The sequence below is a fragment of the Pipra filicauda genome, unplaced genomic scaffold (assembly GCF_003945595.2).
Source record: "Pipra filicauda isolate LSUMZ 115617 unplaced genomic scaffold, ASM394559v2 scaffold86_size2582843_pilon, whole genome shotgun sequence".
NCBI classification, from domain to species: Eukaryota; Metazoa; Chordata; class Aves; order Passeriformes; family Pipridae; genus Pipra; species Pipra filicauda.
This window is the reverse complement of record NW_024105053.1, coordinates 2,089,740-2,116,832: the sequence shown is the minus strand read 5'-3', so window position 1 is coordinate 2,116,832 and position 27,093 is coordinate 2,089,740. Positions and strand designations below refer to the sequence as shown.

At 39.6% G+C, this 27,093-nt stretch overlaps 1 protein-coding gene across 4 annotated transcripts in view; it reads right to left on the bottom strand.

The window, feature by feature from the left end:
* The window catches only part of GHR (growth hormone receptor), a 162,063-nt gene that overhangs the window by 64,225 nt on the left and 70,745 nt on the right, over positions 1 to 27,093 (bottom strand). For 3 of the 4 annotated variants that reach the window (XM_027745719.2, XM_027745721.2, XM_039390753.1), the window contains exons 2-3: positions 19,345 to 19,429; positions 6,737 to 6,816 (exon numbers count right to left, since the gene is read on the bottom strand). In XM_027745719.2, the coding sequence (XP_027601520.1) occupies positions 6,737 to 6,806 (70 nt within the window). In that variant the 5' untranslated portion in view covers positions 6,807 to 6,816; positions 19,345 to 19,429. Of the gene's footprint in view, positions 1 to 6,736; positions 6,817 to 19,344; positions 19,430 to 21,707; positions 21,778 to 27,093 lie in introns of those variants that run through there. The other variant, XM_039390752.1, reaches the window with a different exon arrangement.

Genomic DNA, 27,093 nt, shown 5'->3' with positions numbered 1-27,093 from the left:
TAACAAACTGCCATGCATGGTTTTGCATCATTTCCATCATCCGATCTTCCTCGTTAAATATACAGACCTAATTGCATGTGTGGGCAAAAGTTCGTGTTTCAAACTGGCCTCACTCCCCCAAAAGCAAGCCACAAGTGGCCACCATCAGCCAGTGGTTCTGGGTGCAGCTCAGTCCTGGTAAAGGAGGAGCAGTTCTGGTTCACAGGAGGACCAGTGTGTGTGTGGGTGGCTTGGCTGCAGGCTGTAAGTTTGCTTGGGAGAGCAAAGATGTATGCTAGGATCACAAGGTTTGCTGCTGAGAGAGAAAAGGACTAACCTCTCCTTCTGGCTACAGCAGGCACTAACTACTGATGTATAGCTAATTCTTGCAAATTGCCTCAAACCCCAGAAATCAGAGGACAGTAAATCAGCAAGTTTGTGTTTAAAAGGCAAGAAAATACAATGGCAACAAAAGAGCAACGAAGGGAATACACACAATAGCAGGAATATTAAAGATAACAGAGATAACTACGGCATGTACCTTATTTTGCAGGGTGTCTGACTAAAGCTGATTGTCCATGAAGTGTTTTTGGCAGGCTTGTGGGTGAAGATATTCAAAGGCTTGAAAATTCTTCTGTAAGTGCTGGAGTCACAGATATGGTTTAGAGAAAAGGACAAAGGAGAAAAGTCTCTGCAACCCAGGTTAGCCTTTAAACCAGTGGGTCTACTCACTTAAAAGATTAAACACAGACATTTAGGGGCACAGCTTCAGGCCTGAAATACCTGAAAATGTTTTTATTTTCCGAGTTTTCTTAGAAAATACAGCCCTGTCTACAATTCATTTTCAGCATATGTTTTCCACTCTTAGAAATCCCAAATCCTTTTCTGTTAAATACAGACAGACGAAGTGAAATCCTTTCTTTTCCATGAGAGAGCATAGATACTGCAACATTGGCTCAGACAAATGGCTTATCTGAAATATATACTACTGGCTAGGAAACAAGAGCAGTAAAAGTAACTCAGAAGTGCACTTCCTTGGCCTACCCTGGGATTTTCTGCTAGTCATCAAAGCCATACCTAATCCCAATGGAAAGTGATGATGGAAATACTATTTTGCTCTCTGCCAAAATGAATCTTCTCTCCAGCCGAAATGGCTTAGCCAGATCGCAGTGGTATAACTTATGCTTCTCTGTGCCAAGTTTTCTGATTCTGGCTCTTGGAATGTCTCTGTAGCAATTTCTTCCACATAATGGAACATATTTCTTCCTCAGAAACACTTAAAACTTCTGGAAATAGGGCAACTACTCTAAAGGCTTTGTTTGCAGGTCGAAGTTTTAAACCCGCATTCTCGACAGTTCTTCGCCTGCCCACGTAAACCAGGATGCACTAAGATGATCGTGGCTTTGAACTTCTGAGGTTTTACTGCCAGCTCTGCTTGGACTTATGTTCCACACCTAGTGCATATGATTGAGAAAGTAGGCAACACAGAGAAAGGCATAGCAAAGACGAACAAATTAGAAGAATTAAGAAGAGAAAACATCCACCATGAACGAATGACTACCAACTGTATTATGGCACTACTATTTACCAAGAGGAGGCAAGAAAGTTTGCAGCTTAAGCTAAGGAAGATTCTGCCCTTTAGCCCCTTCTTAACAAGACTAGAATAGCTAATACATGCAAATTATGTCTAGTCTTTCTGATTATCATTAAAAAGAAAAGCATACCTGAGAAATGGCTTGTCATTGCACTGTCTGAAATCTATAAAATTTGAATTTACAGCCAAGAGTCCACACACTTAATGATCTTTTTTCCTGAATATTTCAAGCCAAGCAATGAGGTCCCTGATACCTCCTGACTCCATGAACTGATGGACAAATTTCCCTCTCCTTGAAGAGAATATGCTGCCATTCAAAGGCACCTTTCTGCTTATTCTGATTCTAATAATTCATTCACATGTCACAGAAGTCTTCTGATTCTAATACTTCATTCACATGTCACAGAAGTCTTCAGGTAGTACATGTCTGCTACTTAACTTCATGGTGACAGCAAGAACCCAGCTTTCCTGTCAATCCAGTGAGAAGACCCCCTCACCTTGGCAGTAGCAGAAGACCTACAGCATGTGGCTGAGTAGTGGCTGTAACACTACCCAGAAGAAAGCATGCAGAATCATGCATATTCAAATAAAGCAACTGTAAGAATGAGGCTCAGTTTAAAATGAAGACACTTAAGTTTAGTTCTCTTTATGCCAAGGAGGGCAAAATCCAGTTGCCTAAACATCTGTAGCTACCTCAGACTACCTAGGATACTCTGCCTGCCTTCCAGCTTCTACTTGAACGGGCACAGATGTGCTATCTGCAAGTTTTATTTAGATTTTTGAGTACCTAGAGGATATGCCTATGATGAATGGTATCCTTAGTTGTCCAAGCTCCCAACAGTCAATGGAGAGTTAGTCCATGGAAAACAGTCCATGGAACAAAGAACAGCTGATGGACTTGATTTAATTGCCTGAAAACAGATGCTCAGGTATATATAAGATGCCTGGCCTTAAAGCTTTTATAGAGCTCTTTAAGCTTCTGGCCATTCCAGAATGATGCAGATGTCCTGCAGGTCCCCTGTTATCCTTGCCAAGACATCTGCTCAGGAGTGTCTTTAATGACATTGAAGTCCTATGCATGGGTTACGGATTCAATTTCCAGCTCTGTAATTGGAGCACTGATACACAGTGCACACATATATTTAGATGGTTTAATATGAATATGTAATGCACACAAAGCATCAAAGTACAACAACAGACATCAGCATAACAAAAGGACATTTTGATGGAAATAAAAATTAGACCTGATATATCTCAGAACGGAAAATAATTAATTCTATTTCTTACATAAAAGTTAGGCAAATAGAATATTTGAGCATCACAGATTCATAAAATAATTTTTAAAAGTTGTGATGGGAAAACATAAATATAAAATAAAATTTAAAACCAGATTAAATGAACAATAAATTCAGGTTTGTAGCTCTTTAAATTGTCATTGTACAAAAGCATTTCACTCAAAATTATTTTTATTGTGCTATCATTAAATATGAATGTCTCTCAAAACCTGTTTCAGAGGATGAATTAACAAAGCTGTAACAGTCTGGAATGAGCATTGATCTACCATAAAAAAATGATAAAAGGCATTTCCCACTTCTTTTCATTGGGAAGAAATTCATTTTGGAACTGCTTGAGGTTATGTATTGTTTTATTAACTGGGACTAATTCCCAGTTTATTCCTCTATGTCCTTATGTGACCTACACTCCTCAGTTGTAGAAAAGGAACAAGTAGGCAACATTACAACATTTATTTTGCTTCCTAAACATACTGTAGTCTGTGTCTGAAGCAATTCCCCTCCACCACTTCTGATGTCAGCAGGTATAGCAAACCAAAATACCCTTGTGAATTATGGATATGTATTTGAAACACCACAGTTACATTAATGTAACATCTCAAATACAATTTATGTTTATATACACAAATATAAACATTTTTTTCGTGAATGACAATTAATTTTGCACAGATGTAGGTGATCTATTTATGAAGCAGCACTCTTTCTTGTTCATGTACCTAATGAATTAGATTAAACTAAAGTGTTAGAACCACACAATTCCCATCTTCAAAGCAACCCGAACTCTCAGAAGCCTAATTCTGCTGACTTAACAAAAAGCTGTGAAAATGGCCTTGTGCTTTCCAATCCTGAAGGCACGAAACCCATTTATCTGTGGTAATTACACACCTATTAGAAATTACCTTCCTATTATTGTGGCCTTCACGTTTTCTTTCTACCACTATCTCTGTTCTGCCCTTATCAGCATACATCAGGCATCTTGAGGATATGGACAGCATGTGGGTCAGCATCCCTGGTAGAAAGCCTGGCTGCAAATGCTCAGCTCTGAATTACTATCAAAGACCTGCCTGATCACATTCAGCATCACCCTCACAGACAGTGGGCACCCCTGTCACTTCATGCTAGCTGCAGTCTCAAAAGGAGCCAGAAATCCAACCTCTTTGCAAGAGGAGAGCATGAAAAACAAGCTAAATAAAGGGAAAGCCTTCAGCAGAACTGGGCACCAGCCTGGAGACAGCAAATAGGTGATTAAATGTCCAGTATCTAGTCTCAAATGTTACACAGTTGCCTGGCCAACTGCTGGCCTCACACCCTCGATCCCACAAGGAGGAAACACGTATGGGATTTCACCCTGTGTCAAGGATGGATCCAATCCCATGACACAGAGCCAGCTTGAAGCACAGGCTCTTGTAAGGCTGAAACTAAGCTTTGTTTACTTTCAAGACACAAAAGCCTCCCATGTACAAGTCTATATTATACTGGTTCCATAACAGATGGAAATACAACTACTGAAGTGAATTCTTTAGAGAACCATGTCATCATAGATCCAGTCCCCCTGGCAGTGAATCAGATATGGTACAGGTATGGAGGACATTTAAGTTTATAGGAAGGCCTCAGGAAGACTGTGCTGGGTAGAGCTCCATAAGATCGTCAGGATTCATCACCCGAGTGTAACTGGATGCTCACAACGACTTTTGCAGGTATGAGCACATTCACATGGAAAAAAAAAAAGAACGAAAAATCTAACAAACAGTTCTCATCTAATACTCTGTCCTAAATCATGCAAGAATAGCAAATGGGTGTTCTTTCATGCTGTTATCTCAAATATTCCTGTTCAACTTATACTTTCTTGTCTGACATTCTCAGATGAGCACGTGCCCTACTCAGAATAAATGTGTTACAGCATTAGAAGCAAGTTAGTCATTAGAAATCACCAAACGAAGCTCTATCCCCTTCACACATACAATGCTTTAAAAATGCAACAAATCAGGACATATATATTTAGTGCTATACCTTGTACTTAAGCACAGAAACAATGAAAATGTTCTTAATTTTTTGGTTCTGAAGGTAATCTCGTGGAAGCTACTATTTTATCAGTATAGACAAAGTCACACAAAGATGACGCTGTGGTCAAGTTTTATTTATAACAGATTTTTACTGCATATCTGGACCACAGCTCATCTGCCAAGGATCATAAAATCCTCATATGCCCTTAAAACTTGGGAGAGAAATCAGTTGGTCCAGCAGACTGCATTGGGGCAGGGATTATTTTTTCTGTTGAATGAATCTATTGTTAAATGCAGACACAGTGGGGGAAAGAATCAACTCAGGACACATTTATTTTTGTTCTACTGACCATTCTGTAGTGGCAATGAACAAAAGCTGGTAACACTTAAAGAAAAAGCCTTAACTAGCAAGGGAGGAGACAGTCTTATAGATTCTCTTCCTGATAACACAGAAGACAAGCACTGGAGCCACACACATAGAAGCAAATAAACAGAAACTTGCGTTTTCTCTCTCCAAACCTGTTTGTTAATAAACAAAATGAATTTTATGGAAGAATCACTTGAGAACTGATCATCTGAGTTTTAATTATTTTTATTTCGGCTTAATGTCTCCTTTAACATCAAAGTAACACCCCTGATGTCTCTCCAGTGCTTCTGTAAATATAGATACCTAGAAATTTGAAGTATGCAACTCCAAAAAAATACAGAACTGTATCAGAACAAAGGAGGATGGTTATACCTTTAAACTGTAGAACAGTTATGACTACAGGCAACTATGCCACAGCCCTTTGGTTTAGTACCATATTTTACAGCTAACAGTAGAAAGGCTAATGAAACATGACTTGCAACTCTGGAAATGTTTAATTTGCATTCAGTAACATACAAGTATGGAGCTAAATTTAAAAAGAAGAAATGGAACGATGTCAGAAATTCTCACTGAAAATTGTACCAGTGTATTTGCACTTTGCTGTGGAAGCTGTTTTCATCCCATTTTTTAAAAAATTACTCATTAAACTGCTGTCTTGGACTTGTTCTGCTAACACGGATTTTGGCTAGGGAGTCAGGAGGGGCACCTGCCTACAGAGCCACTTGGCTGCAGCTGCTCTGTAGCTCTGGAAGAGGCAGTGACACATTTGCATAAAATCAGTTATTATGGAAAACTGTTACTGTCTTTGTTCTGAAGACCTGAACAGGACAGAGACAACCAGGTTTTAAGTTGCACTTCTTTACATAACTGGAGCATAACAAGCATAAGCAGATCAGTTTTACACAACATGAAAGTTCCACTGGATTTTACGGGAATTTCTGTTAAATAAGTTAAAGACTAGTCCAGCTGGCTGGTTGAAGGTACATGGTTTTTTAAAAATCCCTTTTATAACCTCTATTCAAGAATTTGTAAGTGTATTTCTTATGAAACTTTATTGGCCAGAGATCCAAATTGTACAGTCTTTAAATGCTTCCTCTGTATCTCCAAATAGTCCTATATTTAAAATATGAATATACTAGAAGACTTGTTAAAGAAAAAAACCCACTAGTTCATATAAGAAAATGAAATCCCATACAATTATTTCATAACTTCAATACCTGAGCAAAGAAAATTGAGGTATCTAACACCAACAATGATCCAGCCTGCTTACACATCAAAAACTGTCTATGAAATTCACCTTCATTCTGCAACGTTTCAATTTCATCCACTACATTTACAAAAGATTAACTGATGTATTTTTCACATTTCACATTACGTACCTGCGTTACTGCAATCAAGAAAGCTGCACAGTCATGAAAAACTGAATATAAAAATACTGTTTATATAAAATTATATATATGTGTACACACACAAAGGCATGGAAAGGTATCATAAAACTTACCATCACTTGTAGAAAGCGAGTCATTTGCACAGATCAGTGCCAAAGTAAACAGCAAATGCCAAAGATCCATACTTCTAATTCTGTAATAACAAAAGACAGTGGAAGAGTTTCTTTATAAACAAATATTACTAACATGATATGACATTTAAACTATTATCTAGTTTTATTGAATTTCTGATTGGATTTAAACCATAAGTATATTTAGTTTATGGTTTATTGCCTCATAAAGTAGTACATCATCTTGCAGTCTAGGACAGAGAGTATATACTATATTTACAAGACAACTAGCTTATGCATTTGTAGTTCATTTAATATTGAGAGAGGAAAAAAACAAGTATTGTCAATCTCTAGACTGCTTCCAGGGAGTGGCCACATGGGGATGGATCCCAATGACTAGCACAGGTTAAATGTGAAAGTAGGAAAAGAACTGTACTCCTTCAGGGAACAAACATGCGATGATCCCCTTTCCAATTAATGCTCCTGTGAAGCTGTATTCATCTTCCCCTGACAAGTACAACCCTTCTCAAGTCTACAACTACATGCAGTAAAGCTGAGAGAAGTGATGCAGTTCCACAGGCCAGCTCCCACACCAGAAATGGCTGTTAGCAGAAAAGCACCTTCTCCGTACCTATGGCCACTGCCCATGGCAGGCAGCACGCCAGGAGCAGAGAGGGCAGCAGCAGTTGTGGGGCTCCAAGAATGAGAGTAACCCAGGCTAATTCTCTGATCTGCTCCTTATTGGCACCCTGCACAACCGTAAGCACCTCTCCCGGTGCCCCCGCTCAGCCACTCTGCTCTTGGGGGGCTGCCCTGGAGACTGTCTCACTTTTACCTATGTCATTTCTGAGAGAGAACCTTCTGATGGAGACCTGAGCACACCCACTAAAGCCTTTACAATCTCCAAGCATTCAAACCCTTAAAATCCTAGCATAAACCAACAAGCCTTTACAGCTTCCCCCAAAAGCACACTCCTCCTTTTACCTAATTCACCTGTGCCACACACACACACATCCTACAATCCCATCACACGATCCTGTTTTGAGGCACTACGTTGCTCCTGCCATTATCACCAAAATCTGGTAACAACAATGAAGGGCAGAAGCTGGTCTGTGCTGGACTTGCAGACAGTGCAGCCTACTGCACAGAATTGTACCTTGCTCCCAAAACCTCATGAGGTTTCCCCTCACAGATAGTATGGGGAAAGCATACGTACCATGGTTACGACCCGACCATTTACAACCACAGACGTTACCAGAGATGCTGCAACACAGATGTTAAAATGAGGACTGATGCTGAAACAAGTTAGGAAGCAGTTTTTTGTTCTGTGGCACAAAACTACCAAGATACATTGACACCCCTATTCAATGAGACAGCAGAGAGAGAGAGAGAGAATACTAGCTCCACTTTCACATTTGACAGTAAATCCATATGACAGACCTTGATTCTATGTTGGACTGTTTTCAATTAGAGATTTGCTTTCTTTATCTAAAAGGAGATTAAATCACGAGTGTCCAAACAACATGTAACAATTTCTAAGTGTGTGTTACCAATTAACAACTCATGCTATCAAATCTCTGTGTCAAAAACTAGTCAGTTTCCTAGTAGAGTTAGCAAAGTCTGAATTAGGTTAAAAACTGTAAAATGCAAGGATGCAGAGTACATAAAACATGGTAATGCTGAATTTAAAAGGTAATTCCCTCAATTTTCTTACCCTAAGAGAACAGAATGAATAACACTACAGAAATCAAAACCATTACGAACTCCAGATTTCTCATTCATGCTGTTCCATACAAAACTTGAAAATCAGAAGGTATTTCTCACATCCTCATTAATGCAACTGCTTAATAATTCTCATGTTTCAGGCTCGGCATAGGAGGCATTTATTCAAACTGCTCTAGACTAGCAATGCCTAAGGCAGACCTGCAAAGGCAAACCAGGAGATGCTCCCTACTGCACCCACATCAGGGCAAGGATGCCCAGCAGCACTACCCAGGCAAACTTGGGCCAGCCTAAGTAAGTGTGGGCCAGCTACATGGAGAGAGGAGCTGGAGGAACTCTGTGGACTGACCAGGCAGGGACTAGCAGGGCCTTCCCCTAGCCAAGCAGACACGGGTCTCTCCAACGGTGACTCCCCTGTTCTCAGTGGACAGGGAGGAAAGAAGGGGTACAGAAATGCGTTAGTGAGGATTCAGGGCACTGTGGGAGTGAGGCAGCCTGGGGAGCAGGACCAGGAGCAGTGACAGCTGCAGCTGCTGGAGTGCAGAGAGCTGGGAAAAAGCTAATAAAGTAAATCACAGGCCAAAAATCCTCCTCTCAGAGAGACCCAGTGGCACAGCATGAAGTTCATCTGAGATCAGCTACATTTTCAGCTAGCTCAACTGGTCCTCCTGCTTCATCTCTACTCTTGTTTAAAGGATCCTCATTGTCTCTTTTTCATAAATCTTCCACAAAAATATGTCTCTGTATTTGCCAATTCCTCTCTTATTACACAATTTATTCGCTGTCAAACAGTCTTCCCTCCCCCTCAGCCCTTCCACTTTCTCCCTGAAGTTTTGTGTTCTCTTTCACAGGCCTGAGCACAATGTCACTTTATTTACAAACCTCCTGCTCTCTGCCTGTCACAGTACCCAGTTATCCCATGATGCCTCCATATTCACATTTTCCTGTTCTCCCATGTCCGCCAGCCCTGCTAATCTTCCTACCACTCTTCTCCAAGCTTTCCTACTTCTTCCTGGCTAGTAACAGCACAAGAAAAGCCTGAACTGTCACGGGAGTTCTCCTGTGACACTAAATGTCATCTGAGTTCATCATTCTGAGCACACCATTTCATTTTCATAACTGCACGGGACCAGGATTGGCTCTCATGTGCAGCTGTCACAGCACAGCTATTCCCTCCATCCCTGCACCCCTGACTGGCGGCCATCTCAGCTTCCTTCCAGGAAGAGAGGGTTGACAGCTGGAGTGCCAACCTAGGAGCCTGGAAACACATCACAGAGGTCAACAAACATGCTGCACTTCAGTAAGGTCTTGCTACTGCAGTTGAAAACAATTCCATTCCAGTACTGCTGTTCCTCTTGAGCTGGCAGACTTGTTTACATACCTGCATGAAGTGAACTCCACAGGAAACTGTTCCAGTTAAAATTAATCCATAAACATTTATTGTAACGAACCTGTTTGCTAACCAGATTGACCAGGACTCCACAAAGACACAGCCCAGGAGCAGCACCGGGGCAGTACAGACATGGGAGTAAGCAGCGAGTGTGGAGGGGAGGACCCAGCTGCCCTTCCCTCCTCACCCTTCCCTTCCCTGGTCAGCCACAGAGCTTGACTAAAACAACTGAAACAGGGCACAGGATTAATTTGCATTACTAAACCTCAAATATTATCAAAATTGCTGCTTCATCCCTTGCCTTTTTGCTAGTAAAATGTAGTATAGAAACAAATTATGCTCCTTCAGTGGATTCTCACAAATACAACATCTTAGCAAGACAAAACAAAGTGTCTCTATTCTGCCTAAAACCATATGGGATCTTCCACTGCATTATCCATCCAGACAAGTTGTGTCATTGAAAAATATGTGTACAGCTAGTGTACTCTGAACATACCCAATATGGACAGGACTGAGCTCAAGAACAGTAACTTCTCTCATCTGAAAACATGGATGCATCAAGCTACGCCCTTTGTGCAACGGCCTCTGTAAAGTGCAAGTTGCGCTACATCCTTGAAGCTCAAACTGAGAGTCCCTGGAATAGGGCTTGTACTCCAGGCCTCACTCAGGCAAATGGAGTCTGCAAGGGGTGTGAAGCATCAGCGACTACGTCTGTGCATCCAGCACAAATACCAAAAGCTCTGCTGGGCTGCAGTTATGATGACCACTTCTAGTGGTATCTGAGGTCAAGAGACATCTACACTACCACAGCTCCAGTCTTGTGGGAGAAAATCTGGTGCAAAACAGGAGTTGCCCCATCATGATACGACTTTTGGTGGTTCAGAATAAATATTTTGAGAGAAGGGTCCTATGAAGTCCTACCTGCACCACCATCAGACAACCACTGCCTTGCAGAAAGTTCTCTCACAAATCCATCCCATAACCACCTGCTGCCCTTCCTCTAAGACACTCTTGAAAACCTGCTGTCAACAGAACAGTATTGTCCAGAGGCTTCAGTGTTAACCTAGCAAGAGACAGCTTCCCTGTAGGCATTAGGACAAAATTGACCTTTCATAATCTAGTACTATCTACCTCCCAACATCTACCTCATATGCATATGAAAGACAAATGCCACTTTTAAAATCTCTCTTATTTAACAGAAAAAAAAATAATTCAGTGTTTGTAATACACTCTATTCTAAAGAATAATAGTCTATATCCTACCCAACTCCAGCAGCTTGTAAGAATGAAGAGAGCTAAAATCAGGGGGATAAAAAAAAAATTACAGCAGCTGACTGTCTTCAAGCCAGCTGAAACTTGACCACAGAAACATTTGGCTAGAGGTCAGCTCAGGCTAATTGCTTCAGTACGGAAAGGGAGCCAGGAGTTATAAAAAGGATAAAAAAAAAAATCTTGGCCTTTTTCTATAGCAATGTTGGAGTAAGGTCAATCACAACTGAATTTAAACACGACATCTCTCCAGTGGGATGTGAACATAGCATAAACAGGCAAAACTGGGCTAAGAAACTCCTTGAGAAAAGAAACAGTTTAGTCACAGCATACTGAGTGGTTTGCATCTACTCTGGTCAGGTAAAAATGTTAACACTTGGAGTAAACCATAAGGAGTTTTGCTTATAAACAAAACTTGTTTGAAGTGAGATCTTGACCTTCAGATAGCTCCTGAACCTGAAAGGACCGGAAGGAAGGGGGAGGACAAGGATACTGAACTGCACCTATGAAGGCACTGCTGCTTTTGCCGTCGCCATTAATACAGTACTCCAAATATGAGAGAGTTTTTCCCCTGGTAACGTCCTCCAATTTAGCACTGCTTGCCACAGCAGCACATATGCAGCTAGTACAGAGCCAAAGGCAGCCTCTTTGCTGCAAACCAAATCACAAAATTACTGAGTTAAAGATTAATCTGAAGAGCTTTTCCATACATTGCTGTTTCATCATTCCATTAGGTCACAAACTGGCAAAGGCACAAGAGTGTGCAATGCAGACGAATATACACCAACAGATCCACCACTAAATAAGATCAAATGCTGAGAAGGAAATGGTAACTCCAGGCTCTCCAGGTCTGTCCTGAATCATCTTTATTACAACTACAAAATGCGTATGCACGTACTCGTACACAACTTTTCTGGGTGAAAGGCCTTTATTTTTCACAGTGTGGACATTTCTTACCATTTATCTCAGGGCAGGACCAGTGACACCAAGGGGTAACCCTTCTCTGCTTGCCTAAAAACATTCACGCCGGTTTGGCCAATCACGCATAGCTGAAATCACTTTGCTTGCTTACCCTCGTTCCCCTGAGTGCCAACAGGATGGAGTCATTCTGCAACTGAAATTAGTTTCAGCCCTTCCAATCAACAGAATCTAAAACTGCAGTGGACCTAAAGCCCTCTTCCCTTGCTTGCTGATATTACAGCTTGATTAAGTCATCAGCAGCCCTCGGACAAACGCCTGTTTTTATAGAACCCTTGTCAAAACTATATACTCAGATGTATTAATTATCTCAGTTGATATGAATAACATACCAGTCACTTACTGTGTGCCACTGTCATGGATATGAAAAGAACAAGGAATGATACCACAGAAGCAGAAATTATGTACTTCAAATAAAAGAAATCCAAAAAACACAAAGGGCAAATTTCAATTAAAAAAAAAAGTCCAAAACCTAACAACAAAAGATAGGCCCACTGGGAAACAATGAAGGACTATAGCATAAAGCTGCATTTATTATGCATGTTTTGATGCAAATTTGAGGACTATTAAAAGGTACAGTGTAATTAGAAACTAAAACTGGAAATGAGGCTATTTTGTATTATTAATTAGATCTTTATGTAAGCTAATTAATTTATAATAGCTTCAAGTGTGAAAGTGTTAAAATTGCAAATGGAGTCTATTAAATTAATTGCTCACTTTGGATTTAGAAAAATTATTTTTCTCCCTACATAAACTTTTAATTTTGGAATAGAGACTATATGAAATCTTCATTTCAATACCCAATTTATTTCTATCTCTATCGTAATAGGCACCTTCAATGCTTTTCCTTCAGCTGGTTTCTTTTTCCCATGGTCAGATGTGTCAGCTAATACTCTGATTTAAACTGGTAACAGGCCAAATGGTTATCAGTTCTTGGATGTGGTTAAGGAGCCCTTCAGTGAATCCAGACTTTAGACATTGCTCTGGCCTTGTACTGAAAGCTATTTAAAGTCATACTCCAAAAACTGGGCTAGGAAGTCTCAGGATGGATGGGGCATATAGCCTATCAATTCTTCATTTACAACAAAATCTGTAATACTTTGACAGCAGTAATCTGATGGACAAGGTACAGAGAGAGAGGGGATCTTAGCTGTAAGACCAGTAGATTTCTCCATCAGAACACAATTCCTAAAAGAGGACTGCAGTTACAGTTCTAATTTTCTGTCTACTACAGACAGAAAATTTTGAACTTGGAAAAGACTTAATTGCTTGTTTGCCTTTCAGCCCCCCCAAACAGACCAAAGTAGCAAAATAGATGCACCTCAGCTGAAAGAAATTGCAACATTTAGCTGCATATCATGCAGATGTGAATTGCTGAGCAGATACTCAGCTTTACATATAATTGTATCATTAAGGAAGAGGATTCAGGCCTGTTTAAGAGAATGGTAATTTTTTTTCAGGCTATAAACACTTTCTCAGCGACATTGGTAATTCTTCTGAGGCTTTTCCCACTCCTTTTTTTTTTTAATTATTATTATTTGGATAAATCATCCAAGGGACAAAATTCTGATCTTCGCTTTGCTATTTGTACAATCAATTGCAAAGAAAAGTGAGAAACTTCCTCTATGTGCGCAAAAGTATATTCTAATCTTTTTTTAAGAAATGTAATGCATCAATTTAATATCAAATATCATGTCAAGAAAGTAAAAAGAAATAGCTGAGTCTGTATCTACAACCAATACCCTAGTAATCTGTACTAAAAGAACATGGTTTTACTCAAAAACATGTCACATTCAGACTTTACATAAAGAGATTAAATGATTTTTCAAGTGCCATAAGAAAATTTCATACCAGTATTAAAAAAAAACCAACCAAACACAAACCAAAAACTCTTCAGCGTCTTGTTAGCAACCAAGTTCAAATCCCATCAGGACTTCATCAGTGTAGACCCAATCCATCAAAGCAGTGAAAGACATCTGATTTTAAACAGGCAAGATTATATATTTAACATGAAAATGTTGCTAAGTAATTCTCCTAGCATTGCCAGATAGCTTAGCACCTACAGAAATTATGAAGAATTTACAGAGCACAGGAATTGTGATGGAAAGCAACGTAAGTGACATCACTGGGAGTTTAGGCTGGAACACGATGGAAAACAAACATTAATCTCATGCTTAAAAATAAATAACCATCTTATATGTGCTGCTGGATCGTTGATACACAGCAGGCCAGTTCCACTGTTCTAGTTGGCATATTCTTTGCAAGCCTTCTCCTGTGTGCTACTATCTGCCTATCACTCCAATTAGAAAACTACTATCTTGGGCAAATTTAATCAGGCTTCAGCACACATTATAAATAAATACACCTCATCTCTTGGAGCTTTTTTGTAACATGAAAATCCTGCTTGCTCTGATTTCCTGAAGTGACTCCTTGAGGCCTGGAAGACAGGCTTGGGTTCAAGGTGATTAAAAGGAATTGAAGATGCTTTGTTCAAAAAAGCTCGGTTACTGCCAAACTCTATTTCAAAATTATGAAACTCATGTTGATCTCAGGTGAACCAGAATTTGGTTAGAGATGAGCATTTTTGAACAAAACATCCTCAATTTCTTCTAATCACCTTGAACCCAAACCTGCCTTCCAGGCCTCAACAAAGAGCAATTGCAGGAAATCAGAGGGAGCAGGGTTTTAATTTTAAATAGCATTTAAATATAACAAGCATTTCTTCCAGGAAAAAACATCTTCAAGCAGATGTAAAATTTAAGTTCAAGACCTTGGTATTTACCCTAGACTAATGAAATTACTTAACAGTTCATTACCATAGAACAAATTAATTACATGGTTTAATCGCATGCTAAATTATTCATATGCTCCTAATCAGATTAAAACTACATAACAGAGCCTGCATGGCATTTAGGAAGTTGTTAACTTTAATACTGCAGTAAGTGAAAGCTAGTTAATGACTGACAAAGCATTTCTGAGTGCATTTCTAGATAGCCACTCAGGACTCCAAGCACTCACATATTTACTATCAATTGGTCCACCTGATAAGATTAATCAGCCTGACAGGTCTAACAGTAATCAGTGCATTTTAAATTAGTGCAGTTTTGTATGTCCTGCAGCTCATATCAATTTAAGAGGTGATGTGTATTGATTTAATCGGCATCTGCAATATGCAGATTAAAGGTAACTTTAAGTCTTGGTTAAACTGATGTAGAGTTAGCATCTGAGCACATCTATTCAATGCAACTGTTTCTCAAAATAACTGCAAGCAAAATTATCTGTTTAAGAAGTTCTGTGTTAATGAGAAGCAGTACGATTGGCTTTCCATTCACTTTATCTGTAAGATCATACCAGCATTGCTTCCTGGCCCTATTCCTGTGGATTTGGTGTTTTAAGTCCACACAAGGAAGAAATATGGGAAGCCTCAAGGAAAGTCTTTTTTCCTGCATTGGAGAGGTCAGAGGATATGTGACATGGGATCCAGGAACAACTTGGAAATAAGAGTGATTATTAAAGTGGAGACAAGTGGACTGCACAGTGAGTGATCAAGCCAGCCCGACATTTAAGGGAAATAAACCAAACAGCCATGCCTAGTAATCTCTAGAGTTGGTGACCTATTAAACACTTACTAGTTTAGCAAGTTTACCTTCTAGTTAATTTTCTGTGTGGGCACTTGCAGCCAGCACAGCAATACAATGAAGCCTGTCTTCTGGAATGAGTAAGGTAAAGGGAGGTGCCAGGTTGCAGTTAAAAATGAACACTGGAAACTGAGAGAGCTTTGTCTTGATTTCCATCACTTCCTCTAAGAAAACTCTATCAATGAAAAAATTAAGAAGGGTCTGCAAAATAAGCCATAGAAACAGACACATTACTTTTAAATGTAATTTGACAGATCTGTTTTTAGAGATGTATTTTAATGATGTCAAACAATATTTTCCATCAGCAAATCCTGAAGCAGTCTGCAGCAGGAGTCAGTGGCATTATCCATTTAACAGACAGGGAAACAGAGACAATGGGAAGAGGAGCAGCTTGCCTGTATTTACACCACAGCCTAACAGCAGAGTAAGGCATGGACTGCAACCCTCTCCAATGTCTTACCCACCAAAGAATATTACAGTCTTGCAGATATACTGCTAGCCATCTTAGCATCCCAAAATAAAGCTGTAGTGGATTAAAAAAAAACAAACAACCGAATCCAAACCAACAAACTCACAGTTTGCATTAGGACAGAAAGAATTACAATTTAGAGAAAGATCAGTTCATCTGAAACACTTAAGCAACTAGCAACACTTTCTTAATAAGTGTATAGCTCTTTTACAGACAATAGGAACAAACTATGCTCTTTAGCTTCCAGTGTAGTGGAAGTAAACCTCTCCCTCCGCATATATCACTCCTCAAACATCAGACACAAACACAAGGATAGTTCTGCATTGCAACCTTTCCTTTTAGACATCACAGATAAAATATGCAAAATATGAATTGATATGCTTAAAATGAGATACTCTGCAACACACAGGCGCTACAAAAATCAGAGCTGCTCAGTGCAAAGCTGGCTGGCTGATGGAGAGCACGTCCGCCTCCACGAATGTTATGACTTCCTTCTCTGCAGGAACTCCATTACAACACCATCTCATTAAAAAAATGAAACTTTGGAGCACATTCAACTGTTCATCAAAACAGAGTAGTGCATTCACAGTTTTCCATTGCTGTTATTGTTATTTTACGTAGGACCATGAAGAAATAGATGTTTACAGATAAAATTCCCGTGGTATCAGCCGCTGAGAGCCTGAGCCTTCACCCATAAACACCATTAAGTATTTCTCAGATTCGAATCAGAAGAAAAAAAATCCATACCAAACTAGATCTCAGGACTTACATAAGACACACAGTGCAATAACAAGGAGCAGACTAAAGTGGAGGACCATAGGACTGTAGCTGGAGAGAGTTTTGTAAAACCCTTCTGGGGGCTCTCCCGGTCTAGCACAACACCCAACTCCTCTGAAGTCTGACCAGCAGCCTTGCCTCAGTACCCATTTTTATACTGAAATAGGGAGCAAGGCTGCACAGAAACCTGTCAGCAAGTCTTAGAAACTGTCTCCCTCTCTTTAATCAGCACACCAGTAATCATTCTCACATCACTCAGCCCTGGGCTCTGAAAGGCAGTCTCACCAGTGTGGACACTGTCGGTAGAGAAGGGAAACAGTATGACTATTCCTTTTTGTGGTTTTTATACTGAATAAATTCAATATCACAGGGAGCTTTACTTCTGGAGAGATCAAAGATTTTCATTTTTATAAAAACTTTACCATGAATAAAAACATTTAATCCTTTTTTTATGTTTAAGAAGTCATTAACGATGATACCATCCTAAAATATGTATAACACTTACCAATCACACTTGAATCATATGTAAGCAACCATTTCACAATAAGCATGATGACTCTAACTGCTCTTAGGTTCTACTACAAAGTGTACAGCAGCATTAAATAAATCACTTCTGCATAAATTATATTTTCCCCAACATTACTAAACCTGTGAAATATCACAGCAGATATGAGTTTTGAATTGTCCTGATGCATAAATTAGTCCCGATTTTTAGTTCACTTATTGCATACAAGTTTTTCTTCAGCCATCAGACTTGATAACAGGTGACCAGATTCATACAATAAAAAAGGGTCACACTTAAATGCAAAGGGTTTAAACTCTTGCCTGGTAACACATTCTTAACAGCACATCAAATATGACAGCCCCTTGTGAATAACAGCATTTCCTAAGGATTGGGATGCCTTCCTCCCTTCAGAAAGTTCAGAATTATTAGCCTTCATTTACAAACAGGAAACTGAAACACAGCGAGGTTACAGAGGATGACAGAATCCGAGTGAGTCTGTAGTGGAGCTCAAAAGCAAGGCCAGACCCCGAGTCCAAGCTGTGTGCTCCCAGTGCTAGGCAAGCTTTTTGCAACTGCTGCTTGCAGAGGAATCAGGAATGGGCAGTTTAGCTAGGGACCAACTGGCTCTCTGGGCACAGAAAGCCAAGAAAACACAGCACAGAAACAGTTTTCTGTATGGTTGTTTTGCCATGTTTCAGCTATAAAATAATAGAAGCCATTCGTAAATTGTTTTTCAAGTATGAGAAGGCATGGTAACCACAACAAAAAATGCTTTGGTTAAGGAGATCCCTAATGACTAAGTTACACCTACTTTACAAGCATTTTTACAAGTAACTTTTCACTATTCTGACCTTCTTATTTTCTCAGTGAAATTGTTTAGGTATAAACAAATCTCCCAAGCAGAGATCCATGGCGCAATGAATGCATCCACTGTTCTATCATCCGGTTTCAGAAACATTAAGAACATGGATATAGGATAACAAGTTCTATCTATTGGTATTGTAACGAAAACAAGAAGTATCTAGAATGTCTCTTCTATTTAATGACATTACAATTGTGTACACTTAGACAGGAATAGCCAGTTCAAGCCTCATAAAACTGCTACGGCCCACACATAGCAGCTGTAAAGTCTCATGTAGCAATTTAACACTAGATAACAGCTTTTCAGCTTCGTGCCATGAGCAGTCACAGGTCTGAATCCTTTACACCACAGTGTATTTCCGTGATCCAAATTTACCCCATTGTATTTTGATTAAGCTTTCAGTAATACATTCTAGATATGAATTAGAACCAAAAGGTGCATTAAAACTACATGTCATTTAAGTGTCATTTAAACCATGATTTGTTATCTACAATGTTTTGCTATGCATTTTTACCTTATCCCTTGCTTGTGAAATACAGACTTTCTTTCTCTATTTTCTTCACGAATGTGCATTTACAAAGTCAGGCAATTAATACCCTAAATGACACTGTAAATGAGAACCGTCTCATTAAAATGCAATATAATAATTTTTCTCTGACAATGGGAAATAGCCTTTAAACACTTCTAAGAGCCACCAAGCCCTCTATCTACAAATATTGGCTACTAGAAGTTGACAGAAATGGGCTTAAAGCCATCAATTTAATCAGGATTGAATTTGATAGTGTTAATTCACAGATCTCTATTGTCCTGGGTAATAAAACATGACAATTAGATCCCAATCAGAATTTTGTATACTGCATATTATAATTATCACCTCCTGCAGGAATGAATCATGGGATCTGTGAGGATTATCTGCAGGGCTACAGGCTACTATTGAACCCTCTGCTTAGCCAACATTGGTAATAAAGGCACTCACAGGTAAGATAAAAGTTATCACACTACCTCAAATGTCAGCAGGGGATGGATGATGCTTCACGCCTCCCTCAGCTCAACTGCAATCCGTGACCTTCTCCAGCCATCCCAGCACCTACATGAAAGCAGGAGAAACAGACAAGGGATGAGTTCTGAAACAGCAAAGGTCACCTGCGGTGGGAGGGCAACACAACAAAATCCAAATGGGTGTCCTGGCACTGCTATGCCTCAGGGAAGGCTATCAGCGGGGCAGTCTGCCTGGCAGCCCTGAGTGCAGCACCTGGGCTTCTCACTCAAACAGCAGCAGTGGCCTGAAAACCCGTGTCACTGAGGGCCTGCCAAGCCACAGGACCCTGTCCTAACCTTGACATTAAAATGCACCAACAGAGATTTAAATGGCAAAGAGACGTCAGGGTGACTGACCAACGCTCATTCTTAATGCACATTCCTGCTGAAAATCACCTGCACTGGAACTAATCTCTGAGTCACCCAGCGGATGAGTAGTACCTCACTACTCCTATGACTACTTCAGAGAATAAAGTGCAGTGTGGTAACTTATAAATTGGTAATTTTAAGAAAATAACATTTCCTTTTTCTCTAAAAGAAAAGTGTCTGAATCTCAGGAAAATGGCATGCTGTTAAAAAAAAAAAAGGCAGCACATCACTTGTTATGTTCAGAATTCCTAAGCACATTATCACTGCCATGATATCTGGCACAGCAGCAGCACCCAAAATGGTTTTGAATTAGTAGTTACCTCTATGTTTAATAAAAATAACAGGAATTCAACATGGAACATTACTTCTTCCCAAAGATGCAAGTCAGCTTTTAAAAGCATTTTAAAAAAGTTGGCCATGGTGCCCACAATATTTGAATAATTCATAATAATCTGGTTTCTAGTGGGTGGGACTATGAAAAGAAGTCCAGATTTCACAGTATCAGACTCTTTAAATTACCACCAAAAAAAAAAAAAAAAAAGGCAGTCTGCAACACCCCACAAATAACACCTAAAGAAATACTGTGTACATTCGAGGTGCTGGAGCAGGTCCAGAGAAGAGCAACAAGGCTGGTGAAGGGACTGGAACACAAGTCCTATGAGGAGAGGCTGAGGGAGCTGGGGCTGTTCAGCCTGGAGGAGACTCAGGGGAGACCTCATCACTCTCTACAACTCCCTGAAAGGAGGTTGTAGCCAGGTGGGGGTTGGTCTCTTCTCCCAGGCAACCAGCAGTAGGACAAGAGGGCATGGTCTTAAGCTCTGCCAGAGGAGGTTTAGGTTGGATATTAGGAAGAAATTCTTTACAGAAAATTTCAGGTATTGGAATGGGCTGCCCAGGGAAGTGGTGGATTCTCTGTCCCTGGAGGTGTTTAAGATGAGACTGGATGTGGCCCTTAGTGCCATGGTCTTGTAACCACAGTGGTGTTGGATCAAGGGTTGGACTTGATGATCTTGGAGGTCTTTTGCAACCCGGCTGATTCTATGATTCTGTGATTCAGATAGAATGTTCTGGGGTCACACTGCCATAGCTTTAATAAGACCTTAACAAGAAAAAAGCAACATTTTAAAAGAGAGTTTTCTTTGACTGAGTTAATACTAGCTGAACAAAGAGCAGGAGGAATTTTTTCACATCCATAGAACTGTCTTCCTTTTAGGTGTATAATTTTAATGTATGGATAAACCACTAAATAATAAATAATGGAAAGCAAAATGTGATTCTGAATGAAAATTTCATTAGTATTTCTCTGGAATCCTTCTCTAGTGCAATGGGTAAAAGGCTGTCACCTCTGTTTTTATATTAAAAAAACCAAAACAACACCTACCCAACTACTAAATGAAAAAATCATTGAACTTACAGAAAAATTAAACATATATTTGAAAAGAACAGAAGGTAATTTTCATGCAAACCCCAAAATAATATATTATTATAAAATATATCATCCTACGTGTTCTAACCTGTTCTACCCCGTAATATGCACAGCCAAGTGCTATTATGCCAATTTTTTGAAAGAGCCTGCATATATAATTCCACCAGAGTCTTGTTCATTTAATTTCTCATTTTCAAAAGAACTCTGAATTTCAGAGAGAATAACTGATCAGTAAGCCTCTCTTTTCCAAAAATAAAGGGACAGCTTAGTCTGAAACAAACATAAAGTCTAAGCCAGCTGTTGACTGAAGTAAGCTACCAAGGACTACTGACAAATTCCTGTTACAAAACACTCAGTAGGGCATTAACAAGGGGAAATGACCTTTTAATGACAAAGCAGAATCCTTTTACAACAGGACAAAGAAAATTATTCCAGTAGTCTTTCCAAAATATTTTGAAATCCTGCTCAAGAGCAGAAAAGATCTCTTAGCTACTTTATGGGCAACAAAGGAAGTGTCCTAACTTCTGATTACCTGATTGTACTCAGAACATTTTGTTTCTCTCTTGGCAGCTGTGACAATGTGCTCCAACCCTTGCCTTTTTCTGCTTGAGCAACAGACACCAGCAGTGGTTGTGATGGCTACATCTGGCTTACAGATATCAACACAACAGTTCAGGGCCATAAATCTTGCTTGACATCTAAGGGCCCTAAGTCTTGCTGAACAGCTAAGGGCTAGTTGAGCATGTGCCAACTGAAATATGGCTGCTACACAAATATGACTGTCGGTTAATCACCTTACTCCATAAATAGTGGACAGCCCAAGGCCTGTCCAGCTCTCCTGCAGGGCAGCAGGCTGCATGTCAGGCTCTCTCCTTGAGTACAGACACCTCTCAAGGCTACTCCTTAAGAACGAGAGATTTTTTGCCATAAAAGATTCTTGGTAAGTGATTAGTAGCATGCTAAACTTTGGAATCTTGACGTAAAATATTGATTGTGCACATACAATTCTTCAGGTATAAACTGTTGACCAAGTCTGGGACTAAGTCTGAATCCAGACATATCTGAACTCCCCTCAGAAAATTTAGAACGTGTGGGGATCCTTTCTGAACCTCATGACTCAGTGGGAGGCTCTCCTGAACAGTTTTGTCTGACCCCATCCTCTGTGCTGTAAACAATCAAATACACATTGCCATCCAACATCGTTAAACTGCTGACTCATTGGCCAAACTTTGCAAATCGGTGCTCTACATCAATAAACATTTTGTAACTTTTCTCTAGCAAGTGAAGTGAGTCACTCCACCTGCGACAGAAGCAAGTGGAGATAGCACAAAAAATGCCAGCAGCAATATTGTTATTTGCAGTAATGTAGTTTAGAACAAGCCACACAAGCACAAAGTTATATTTACACTTGGCTCTGACAGGTGTGAAAAATAGGCTCTAGTGTACCTAGGTAATGAGCTAGATAGTTAAATGAGAAGCAGTCTCCCTCTAAATGGAAAAACTGCAGCTTCAGCAAAAGGAGAACACAGATTCATATGAACAAACAATACAGGTGAGGCTTTTTTTCCAGAGACACATATTTTGACAGAAACATATTACTGTAACCCACATGGCAAACAAAAGGATTGCAGCACTCAAATTAGAGAGGGCCCATCCAGACTAGTTTGCTTCACAAAATAAGAAACACACTCAGACTCATCACTCCCTCATTGGGATGTGAGCATCTTAGCCCTTTATTATCTTCTCATTACGTCATAAGCTAACGTACCAAAAAATAATAATCTGGACAAGACGGTATGGGCCCAAATGTGCCAAAAGTTCTTTTGGTCTTCAAAAGAGCATCTAAGGAAACACCCAGTGATAAAAAAAAGTTGGAAAGGCTTTCACCTCTGTCCCATGTAAAATCTTAATAGAAAAATTGATGAAGTACCAACTAGGTGAGAGTACAGTGAAATGTACTGAAAACTAGCTGAAATGCCTGGCTCAAAGGGTTTCAGGCAGTGGTACAAAGTCCAGCTGAGGGTTAGTCACTAGTGATGCAGTCCAAGAGTAAGTGCTGTTTAAATCTCCCCTAATAACCTTTTCCCTGAAGAGGTAACAAAACAGTAGAACAGATTGCTTAGAAAGATTGTAGAATCTGAGGCTACTCAAAACCCAGATGGACATGGCTCAGTACAACTGCGTTAATAAAATCCTGCTCTGTACAGGAGAGTCGGACTAGATGATATTCAGGGTTCCCTTCCAACCTTAATAATTCCACAATTCCACAATTCTGTATATTTACATAACTCAAAAGCTGCAGGCAGCAGACAAAAAAGATGAGGGTATAAATAACAGGCTTTGGAAGAAAGATGGCAAACTATGGACACCTCGTGATTGCATGGACCATTGACAAAGAGTGTATTATTTCCAGCCAGACACATGACCTGGATTCACAAGTCCTAAGAGACTGTTCAGGAGTTCTGCCCCTCCATTATGCTGGGATACCAACAGATGCAACAGAGGATCTCTGGCATCTGCGACAAACTATTTCCAGAACATTTGTACTTCTAAGATTTGGCCTAAGGAATCCTAATTTTCTCTTTATTCTATTTCTCCTGTATTTTACTTCCTTCCATTTCTAGTTAAACAACTCCTCAACAACTAAATTCAAAGGACAACAAAACATAGTTTGCCTGAGATGTATTCTAATTGTATCTGATAAGCACTTCATTAATTTCTCTAGGTTGCATCAACTGTGATGTGTGGCACTTGCTGAGAGTCTTGAACTGCTTTCTCCTAAACCCATTTTGAAAATATTTATCTCAAACAGAAGGAAAAATGGGCTCTTCATATATATTTTTAAGTTTTCTCCATTTTAAGTCATTCCATCCATTTGCTGGCAAGTTGAATATGAGTCAGCAGTGCCCTGGCAGTGAAAAGGGCCAATCATGTCCTGGGAGGCATCAGGCAAAGCATCAGCAGGTGGTCGAGGGAGGGGATTCTCCTGCTCTGCTCTGCACTGGGGTGGCCTCACCTCAAGTCCTGTGTGCAGTTTGGGGCACCACAACATAAGAATGACATCAGGTTGTTAAAGTGTGTCCAGAGGAGGGTCACCAAGGTGGTGAAAGGCCTTGAGGGCAAGATTTATGAGGAGCATCTAAGGTCACTTGGCTTGTTCAGCCTGGAGAAGAGGAGGCTGAGGGAGCACCTCACAGATGTGTACACCTTTCTGATGGGGGGCAGCAGAGCAGGAGGTGCTGATCTCTGTGGTGACCAGGGGCAGCACATGAAGAAGTGGAATGAAGCTGCACCAGGGGAAGTTCAGATTTGACATTAGGAAAAGGTTCTTCACTAACACAGTGATCTGCCACTAAAACAGGCTCCCCAGGGAAGCAGTCATGGCATCAAACCTGTCAGGAGTCCAAAGAGTGTCTGGACAATGCCAGGAGTCTCTGGTCCTGTGAGGAGCAGAGTCAGACTCCATGATCCTTATGGGTCCTTTCCAACTTTAGATATTGTGTGATTCTATGATCTTTCTTAAGTTCAAACTCTACTTCTCTAATACAATGAGGTTTCACATCCTCAGCTGAAATATAATTCTTGCAATTGTGAACTCACTCGTTAACATCTCTCACCAACTCTCTCCTTTGCACAGGAATTCCCTAAATTCTTTCAAGGAAACACTTACAAAACTTCCATCATCATTCCCTTTCTCTTCTATTCAATAGCTAAGGCTTTTAATCTGTTTTTGTCCTCTAATCTTTACACTTTCCTCACCAGCATACACTGGACAAGGAATCACATTCTAGTTCCAAATTAGAGCCTTTCCTCCCCCCTCTGAACTTATTCATATCCTTAGGAGTCTAACAATAAATCTTGCCCTTCATGCTTTAAATACTTCACTGAACCACATTTCTGTTCTCACAGACTTGGCAGTCTTTGCCTCTTTGACATAACAATAACCGGAACATTTTCTTAGCAGCACTAATCTGAGTAACAACTGATATTTGTTTTGGCACTTGTAGTAGAGATGAAAAATGAATTTATGTTTTCCACTGCATTATGCTTACGAGTGTATATGTGGACAGGATAGCTCACGAGGTCTGCACCACAGTGCAAGGCCAAATATAGGAATTAATACACCTCTTCAGCTTTTTAAAAGAAACCCATCAGTGTTGTAAAGGAAGCAAACAGGTAAGAAATCCAAACTTTCTAAGTAAGTAGCAATTTCACTTGATATACAAGATAGCTCTTGTGGTATCCAGAAATTCAGACTGTCTTCCATAAGTGAAGTATGTCATTTTCCCAGCTACAGTTAATGATCTTCTTGGGTGGAGGAATGTTATGAAAAATAGTTTAGTCAATGTTTACAGACAGTATTTTGAGATCTGGACAGCTGGAAATCCAGAACTCTATCACCTGAAACTGTTGCTGACATATCAATAACTTAAAAGGGAAAGTTTCTTGATAAATTAACAGAGAAATGTCGAGCACAAGATTAGAAAAAAGATGTATTACTGGATTCTTGTAGCCACTTCTAGTGTCCACACTTAAGAGACTAACAAACGCCAAAAGAACATGGACCTAAAAATGTTGCTTGAAGTCTGGGACAACTTTTTAGAACCAAGATAAAAGCCCTAGTTTATTGAGAAAAATACATAATGGATTACTGTACCTGATAATAATCCATATGTGGAAGAAGCAATAAACACTAGATTGCTCTTCAATGAAACATAAGACATAATGATGAATCGAGAATGGAAATAAGGAAAAAAAATCTTTTACGAGGCTGAAGCAAAATGAAAACTGGAATTTACCAGAGGCTGAATAATAATAATAATAATAATTAAAAATACCCATCACTTCAATTTGCTTTTCACATAAATTACTAGGTACAAGCAGCTGTAACAGAAATAGAGAAAATATGGTGGCATAAGACTGTCAGGCATCATATGGTCTAATCCCACTCTTCACAGCCAGATGAATTAATTCTTGCTTGACTCTCATCTCTGACTACTGGATTTTTCTAAACACCAACAAAGACCTGTGAAGATTTTGCAGCCTCAACAAGTAATCTATCCCAATGCATCTATCCCATTCCACTAGGAAAGTTACTTTGATATGTACCTCAAGCCTCTCTTGATACAATTCAATTTCTCTACTTCCCCGCCTTGCCCCCATAAGACTATAGATCAGATTATCCCTGCCCTTTTCATAGTCTTTTACCTACCTGAAGACTGTTACACTTCCCTACCTCTCTAGATCACACCAAACCTATTTTTCAACTAAGTTTTCTGGATTACGGATCATCCTCAGGGACTCATTCTCAACAGACTCTCTCCAGTTAGTCCAAGTCTGAAAGCAAAGCAGAAACTTCCTTACTTCTTTAGGTAGCTCTTTTTCAGCTTTATATATCCTACTATATCTGTCCTTTTGCAAGTGGATGGCAATTGCATTCTTGAGCCACAATCAGCCAGCTCCAGATAACTTTCTGCAAAACAGGAAAGCCTAGCTTTTGAATAATAAGGTTCCCTTTCCTATTGACATCTTCATCTTATTTTTCATTAAACATTTCTCAATAGGCAAAAAAAAATGTTGATGGATATGGAAAAACAAAGTTATTAACTAAAGCAAAGATAAAAACTGTGGTTCAGGGAATTGGGACTGTAAAAAGGTAGAAGAAAGAAAATACAGAATTTTCCAAAAGGAAATAAAGAATTTAAAGAAAATCACCTGTTAAATGCATTTTGCCAAAATTGTTACTGCTATAAGAAAAAACATGGTGTATAGAATGATTTGGCAAACTGTTAATACAGAAATATACAAACAATATATATTGGATCAAAAAGCTCATGACAACTAGCACAGTGGGTAAATAGTGTAGTGCTTTGAAATACAGGGCTTGAAATTGAGAGATACAAATTTTATTTTAGGCT